The sequence below is a fragment of the Camelina sativa genome, chromosome 5, assembly GCF_000633955.1.
Source record: "Camelina sativa cultivar DH55 chromosome 5, Cs, whole genome shotgun sequence".
NCBI lineage: Eukaryota > Viridiplantae > Streptophyta > Magnoliopsida > Brassicales > Brassicaceae > Camelina > Camelina sativa.
Genome location: NC_025689.1, coordinates 27,081,092 through 27,089,250, shown reverse-complemented (window position 1 = coordinate 27,089,250; position 8,159 = coordinate 27,081,092). Strand labels below are relative to the sequence as shown.

The 8,159-nt window shown below is 39.2% G+C and overlaps 1 protein-coding gene and 1 pseudogene across 1 annotated transcript; both read right to left on the bottom strand.

Moving 5' to 3' along the window:
• On the bottom strand, window positions 4,479-5,062 carry LOC104789620 (acyl-CoA-binding domain-containing protein 1-like). Its single transcript, XM_010515291.1, has 2 exons — window positions 5,048-5,062; window positions 4,479-4,973 (listed from the first exon to the last, which is right to left on the bottom strand). Exons 1-2 carry the CDS (start codon window positions 5,060-5,062, stop codon window positions 4,479-4,481), a joined length of 510 nt encoding a protein of 169 aa, XP_010513593.1.
• On the bottom strand, window positions 5,449-6,118 carry LOC104789619 (annotated as a pseudogene).

The following is an 8,159-nucleotide window of genomic DNA, read 5'->3' as shown; positions in this document are numbered from 1 at the left end:
GAGGGAGAGTACCGAGTACCCGAGAAAGTGTCGAGTACTCGAGGGAGAGTACCGAGTACCCGAGAGCGTGTCGAGTACTCGAGGGAGCTACCGAGTACTCGAGAAAAGCATCGAGTACTCGAAGAACGTTGCCGATGGATACCGATAGTTGCCGAGAGAGCTGCCGATGACCGGCGATGGTCAACCGAGAATGGAAAAAGTTTTCCCCAAGTATCACTTAAGGAAGTTAAGTGAAATGATTATTTTAATCATGGAAGTTTAGTGGAGTTAGTGGATTCAATATTTTAATCTTGGAAGCTTAGTGGAGAATTAGTGGAGATTAAAAAAATGAGGAAGCTTAAGTGGGAATCATGGTGGCTTCTCATTTTGTTTCCAAGTGTTGGTGTCACTCTAATGAAGAGAGTGCATGTGAATCCTATTGGTTGCCTCCACCGCACAAAACTCTCTATAAATAGCTTAGCTCTCCTCTCATTTTCGCAAAAACAAAGAAGGGATAAGTTGAGAGAATTGAGAGAGAAAGTAAGCAAGAGAGAAGAAAGAAGAAGAGAGTTTTGCGAGAGGGAAAGAGAGAAAGAAGAAGAGGTGTTGCGAGTAAGAGTGAGACGCAATATTAAGACTATCGACCAAGACCATCAACGTTAGTTCGATAAGGAAAATCGAATCTAACCAAGAGGGAGACCTGAGTAGCCGCGAGAAGACCTTCACCAAAGGAGATCATTCGTCAACGGTTTACTGTGAGTTCAGGCACATATTTGCATCGGCTTAGATGGAGAGTTGAAAACATCCATCTAGTGCGCGGTTTTGCATGTTGCATGTAGATGCATTTTCTTGAAGTTCTGTTATATTTTCTTGTTTAAATGCATGCGGGTTGAGGTTGTGATAGTTGCTAGATCGAGATGATCTAGTAACAAGGGCAAGTGTTGGTTGGAATACTTGTGAAATTATGGGTTTGAGAACCGCATAAATTCAAGTATAAGTTTCGGTGAGATTTTAAGACGCTTTAGTCCGCGAGGGATTCCCATTTGGCCGATCTGTATCAAGCATCTCAACAGGCAAAAGAAAGGAATGTTGAGACCAACCTCATCTCTGATGAAGCTGGACCTTCTTACCATGGCCTAAACGATGAACCCCATCTTGATATAGCAGATTTTCTCATTGATAATGAAAACGGAAAATCATGCTAATAAGGCCTATATGCCATGATATGCTTTGTCATAGTTTGATATGTACTCTATGTTTATAAAATATTGTTTTTGGATAATAGTTTTATTGTAATATATGATAAGTTTTTTTTTGTAAGACTTTATGTTATTTTATTAATGTTTATTTTATAAATATTTTATCTCAGAAAATGTCAAATTTTGAGATTGAGGATGGAGATATGTGTCTAGCAGACAGTGCTACAACGCATTCAATACTTAAAGAGAAAAAATATTTCTCCTCTCTCAAAATAAAAGACTCCGCTAGAAGCGTGAGCACTATATGTGGTAATGCAAAGATTATTATAGGCTCTGGAAAAGCCAGTTTTTCAATGCCAAGGGGAACAAAATTTGAAATTGATGCATTATATTGCCCCAAGTCTCATAGAAACTTGATTAGTTTCAGAGATATCCGAAGAAATGGATATCATATAGAGACTCTGAATAAGAATGGCATTGAATATCTTTGCATAACATCTGAGGAGAAACATATATTGGAAGAATTACCAATGTTATCCTCTGGATTGTATTGCACAAAAATAAATAATTTCGCATCTTATGTTACAGTAAACTCTAAGTTTACTAGTACATTTAAGATATGGCATGAAAGACTTGGACATCCTGGTTCAGTTATGATGCGAAAAATTGTGCAAAATTCCAATGGTCATCCATTGAAGAACGAAAAGATTTTTAGATCTGATGAGTTTTCATGTGATGCATGTTCTCAAGGAAAACTCATAATTCGGCCATCGCCAGCCAAAATTGGGAATGAATCACCATTGTTCTTAGAGAGAATACATGGTGATATATGTGGACCTATCCACCCTTCATGCGGGCTGTTTCGTTATTTTATGGTAATGATTGACGCATCTAGTAGATGGTCAAATGTGTGTCTATTGACAACAAGAAACACGGCCTTCGCAAAATTCATTGCCCAAATAATCAGGTTGAAAGTTCAATTCCCTGATTATGCCATAAAGAAAGTCAGGCTTGATAACGCCGGTGAATTCACTTCACAAGCTTTCAATGACTATTGTATGTCAATAGGAATCGATGTGGAGCATCCGGTTCCTCATGTTCATACACAAAATGGCATGGCTGAATCTTTGATTAAACGGCTACAACTCATTGCTAGACCGTTAATATTGAGAACAAAACTCCCAATTTCTATATGGGGTCATGCTATATTGCATGCTGCGGCATTGGTCCAAATACGACCAAGCGCATATAATAAATATTCCCCTTTACAATTGGCATCTGGCCAAGAGCCAAACATATCCTATCTCCGTATTTTTGGATGTGCGGTTTATGTGCCTATAGCCCCACCACAAAGAACAAAAATGGGGCCACAACGGAGATTGGGTATATACGTCGGTTATGCATCCCCGAGTATAATTCGATATCTTGAACCGCAAACTGGTGATATGTTTACGGCACGTTTTGCCGATTGCCATTTTAATGAAGATGAATTTCCAGCGTTAGGGGGAGGAATTAAACAAGTACCAAAAGATATTACATGGTATACACCATCTTTGATATACATTGATCCCCCTACAAATCAACGTGAACTGGAAGTTCAGAAAATTGTACATTTACAAGGTTTGGCAAATCAATTACCAGATGCGTTCACAGATACAAAAAGGGTGACAAAGTCATATATCCCCGCTGCAAATGCACCATCAAGAGTTGAAATTCCTAGAGAGGAACTTGATGGAAGCAAAGCTAATGAACCTAAGGTTCAATTGAAAAGGGGGAGGCCAATGGGCTCTAAAGATAAAAATCCCCGAAAGAAAAAGAAAATGGGAGATGAAAAGGTTCAGGAAGAACCAAATAAAGAGAAAAGTCCTCAGGATGATACAGAAAAATATGAGGTTTCTATTAACTATGCCCAAAATGGAATGTTATGGTATAGAGATGAAATCGATGATGATAATGGAATATTCTCTTTTTCTGTATCTAAAGAGATCGATCATGAAAAAGATGATCCAGATCCAAGGTCCGTATCAGAATGCCAACATAGGCCTGATTGGGAGAAATGGAAAAAGGCTATGCAACTTGAGTTGCTCTCCCTCAATAAAAGAAATGTCTTTGGACCTCTTGTCACTGCATCTAAAGATGTAAAACCTGTTGGTTGCAAGTGGGTATTTGTGCGAAAAAGAAATGAGAAAGATGAAATCACAAGATATAAAGCCCGACTTGTTGCACAAGGTTTTTCTCAAAGACCTGGAGTTGATTATGAAGAAACATATTCTCCAGTCATGGATGCAATTACATTCAGGTACTTAATGAGTCTAACGGCTTCTAAGAATTTAGAAATGTACCTTATGGATGTAGTGACAGCATATTTATATGGATCATTGGATAATGATATATACATGAAAATCCCAGAAGGATTTAAGATTCCTGAGGCATTAGACTCTAAGTCTAATGAAATTTGTGCGATCAAATTACAGCGATCACTTTACGGATTAAAACAATCCGGGCGCATGTGGTATAATCGCTTAAGCGAATACCTATTGAAGAAAGGGTATGTTAATAATGAAATATGCCCATGCGTCTTCATAAAGAAATCTCCATCAGGATTTGTGATCATTGTGGGATTTGGCTTCTTTGGAAAGCTGAGTTGGAGGTGAAGATTGTTCATCGCCAGTATGTTCATTTTAGTGTTTATCGGCAATCTCTTGCATTAGACACTTTCCAGCCATTCTGCGGCTAGGAGGAAGGGTCCAATGCAATGCCCATTTGTGATCCTTCGCTTATGGATTCAGGCAATCTACTGCCTCCGTCCAGTGTTGTTTCCACCGTGGCTCATTGGACAGTATCATGCTTTGGTTCGTTGTTTTGATGACATCTATTCGATCCTTCCATCATCTCCATCCGAGCTGTCAGACTGGAATGTGTCGCCTATACCGCTGGCACGTGCTGTTTATGATGTGTTGTCTGGCCTCCAAAACTCACTCAATCGCCATGAATCTAGTTTTTTCTTGATTTTTACTCAGGAGATGCGTGTTTGGCTGTCCAGAATGAATGGTAACAACAACCATGAGGACAGCGACAGTGGATGATAACAACACTGACAGCGACAGTAAATAAGAAGATTCACTGTTGCACTGTTTTTTAAGTATTTTAAGGAGCAACCAATTTGTATAATAGGTGCTACCATTTTCTAAGTATTTTAAAGAGCACCCAAATTGTATAATAGGTTAATGTATTTAAAGGTGATTTAAGGGAAGTTGATATGATTTAAGTGAATCCTCAGAACATCATAAGTGAACATGATCAAGCAATCAAGTTCACAGTCAAAACATATAAATCAGAGTGTGTGAGTGAGACAAACCACTTGGCACGAGCAGTCATTTTGAGAGCTGAAGGTTGAGGAGCAGTACAAGGTCCTTCAGTAGCAATCTTATACAATCCATAAAGCTGAAGCTGCAACTCATTAGATACTTTCTGAGAAAGCCTGTCAGATGCAGCAGCAGCCACAAAAGCCGTAGCAGCACTAAATGCCTCATCAAGTTCTGTACTTTCAACACCTTCCCAATCATCATCTTCATCGTCTTCATCATCACCTCTCAAACTACTTTGCTCCGCCACAAGAGACTCTGTCTCGCCGCTAATCCCGGTTAAAGATTCGACCTTGGGCAAGCTCTCATACTCCGATTCAGTCGTGTGGTCGCGAGTGAGTGAGAGATTCTCGCATTTAAACGCGACGAGGATAGAGATTAGCTTAGCGAGAAGAAAAGCGAAGATCAAACCTATGATTACAGACCATTTCTATTATGCAGTAATATTAAGTAAGAACATGTAAAAACATAATGGGTTCTTAGAGGCTTGCTCATTAATCATACAAATATTAAAGGCATCAACTGTTTAACTGTTTGGTCTGATTGTTGAGTAGTCTTTTGTTATGCCTAATATCTCAGGTTCGAGTTATAATTTAGTACTTGTATGTACGTAAGAAATGACATATTAAGAAATGAAAATGTACTCTGACAAGTAATAAAATTGAAAAATTGTATTAGAAATAGTTTCAAATCATTCAGATACATTGAAAAATTGTATTAGAAATAGTTTCAAAATGGTACTATTTCTAATGCATGCACCAATATCTCACTTAAATCATATGTAACAATTTCTCATAATTTGCAATTCATTGATTTAAATCTGTGTTAGGATAGGTTAATGTATTTTTTCTTTTATTTTCGGAAACTTTTCACTATTCCAATATTACTTATCAAAGTTATACGAACTATTTGCTATATTGCGGATTATACCAATTAGATGTTTTTGTGCAACGTACCTGTATAATAGGAAGATTTGGCTGATCTAAATCACTTCGAAGATCACTAAAAAACTGGACTAGTCTCTTCTTATAAACCGAAGCATCCACCATATCCACCGTATCCGACTCACCCTGATACCATAAAATCCCCCTGTACGAGCCGCCTCCACTACTAGCAACCGCGGCTCTCGCCCTCCTCACCGTCTCCTCGTAAAGATACTCACCCTTTTGCCATTGGCTTAGTTTAGTCCCACCGATAGAGCAAGGAACCAAACCCACATGACCGAACCGGTAAAACAACCGATCAGCAAATGACATCCCCGGTCCAATACCATTGGTCTTGTTAACATCAATGTCAACGTGTAGTGGCTCTTTAGCAATTTCCCACTTGAGCTTGGCCGTGAGACGGAAGATCGAAGGGTTTGATCGACATTCCTGGTGATCACACCGTCCCACACGGTGGTGTTTGTAGCGGTGTCGTTATAAACTCCACCTCGACCCGCCATATTGCTTTGCCCGGCCAAGATGAAGATACTGATGTTTCTTGGGATGGTTTGGGATTGGATTTGTGGTGGAGATTGAAGAAAAATGATGATGATGATGACAGAGAAGAAGAAAAAGTTCTTGGTCATTGCTTTTGAAGTAAATTTGAAGATTGAGATTGAGATTGAGATCCGGATCAGAGTCGAAGTAAGATAGAAGAGAGAATAATGTATTCCTCTTGTTTTGTCTCTTTCTTCGTATCCACTTCTAAACATATGACGAAAAAACTAACCCTATAGACTGACACTACTAGCTAGACTAGATAGACCTTCGAGTGTATATGCGAAATCTAACTGTATCTAACACATGTGCAGCTCGTCATCACCGTCTTGTCTACGCCGTACGAATCATTTGCCGGAAAAAGAGAGAAACATATGGAATGTTATGATAAACATATGAAGAACTAAATGATTCTCAAATCAGAATCTCAATCTTTTCTGATTCCTACTGAGGATACACGATTCAGTTCTTTTTTGCTTGAATATTCTCTATGAGACCATAAAATCGGATTTTTTTATGAATTTCAGATCTTCTTGCACTTTTTTGAACTTCCAAGCCTTGATTGATTTCTAGATCTTGAGATTTCTTTCGACTAGAAGTTGAAGTCGAAGCTTGATATTCCTCCGACAAAGCACAGCCCTTAGAAACTCTATTTCTTTGAATTGAGCGTCCCAGAATTCATAGCCATAAGAAATTTTCCCTTGACCGGAATAAGCTGGATGCAAAAGCTAGATGAATCACCGATAAATAGGATGGTGAAACCCTAGACGAAATCCGGTCTTAACGTCGCCGAGGGGGCCAACTCATACCGGAATCAAAGCCGAACATAACTGTAGGGAGCGCAAAAATCGAATTGAGAAAATATGCGAATTATATTTAAATAACGAAATCAAGAACAAATTACAACAGCACAACATCATAATATAAAGTAGTAAATAAATCACGGAGGCGAGATATGATATCTCTTTCCTTAATTCAATAAATCGGCCGTAAGTGCTTTTGGAAAATCACGATTTATGAATCCCAGGATACAACCGATCACGAACTATTACAGTAGCACACCAGTAATAGAACTCAAGCGAACAGATCTACGTTATACTCTCGAGACTACTAACTATAAGAACTTACTCTGACTAAAGCAAGGGAGAGGGAGAGAGAGAGAGCTCTGCGGCTGGACTTATTAGAAGGAGGGTTTGTGTTTTTCGAGTGTGAGAAATAATGAGAGGCTGCATCTCTATATATAATGGAAGGAGGTGGTCTCGCGTGAATATTCATAAAATATTCTCTGAATATTCTCGGAGTACTGCGCAAGTTTACTTGGAGTTTAAGCCAAGTCTTTCCAAAAAATTAAATGGGCCTATAGCGGACCAAAAAGTGATCGGCGAGGCGAGAATTCCCACGAGCCCACGCGCCAGCGCCCGTGCCCGGCCCGGTTTGGTTCGGTCCGGCGCGCGTGTGGGAACTTCCTTCTTCCTTCTACACACTTTTGAAACTAGAAGAGTGTGAAACTATATATATATGAGTGAAAATCACTCATATTTTCGATGTGGGATATTTCCCAAACAATCCCAAGTAGCTAACTTCACACTCTTATTTCTCATTCAAATCAACTCTGTTTTGGACGTATGAGTATACCATCTTGTAGTACTCGTTACCAGCTTTCCATTGCACTATCGACCAGACAAGTCCGATCAGCCATTTGGCCGGAATTTGGCCGGAAATTCGCCGGAAAATCATTGTCCCAAAACCTGCAAATTTTACAGAAAACTGCAGTTCCAACAATCCCCCACATGAATAGAAATAAGTCTAAACATATGATGAAAAAACTAACCCTATAGACTGACACTACTAGCTAGACTAGATAGACCTTCGAGTGTATATGCGAAATCTAACTGTATCTGAATTGGTGGCGTTTTTCAACCTTGAACCGACTCATTGTTATACCTGTCGAGTTTACTCGGCCAGTTGGTGAACATGATGTCTTGAACCATCCGGATTTGTATGTAAACTTAGACAGCATGCATAACACAACTTTGTTTTCTCGTAGAACGAGGTTCTCTATTGTGTTCATTGTGGCCTTGAACATGCCTGGTTAATCATGAGTGAACTTGGAGAGTATAGCCTCATATATTCTC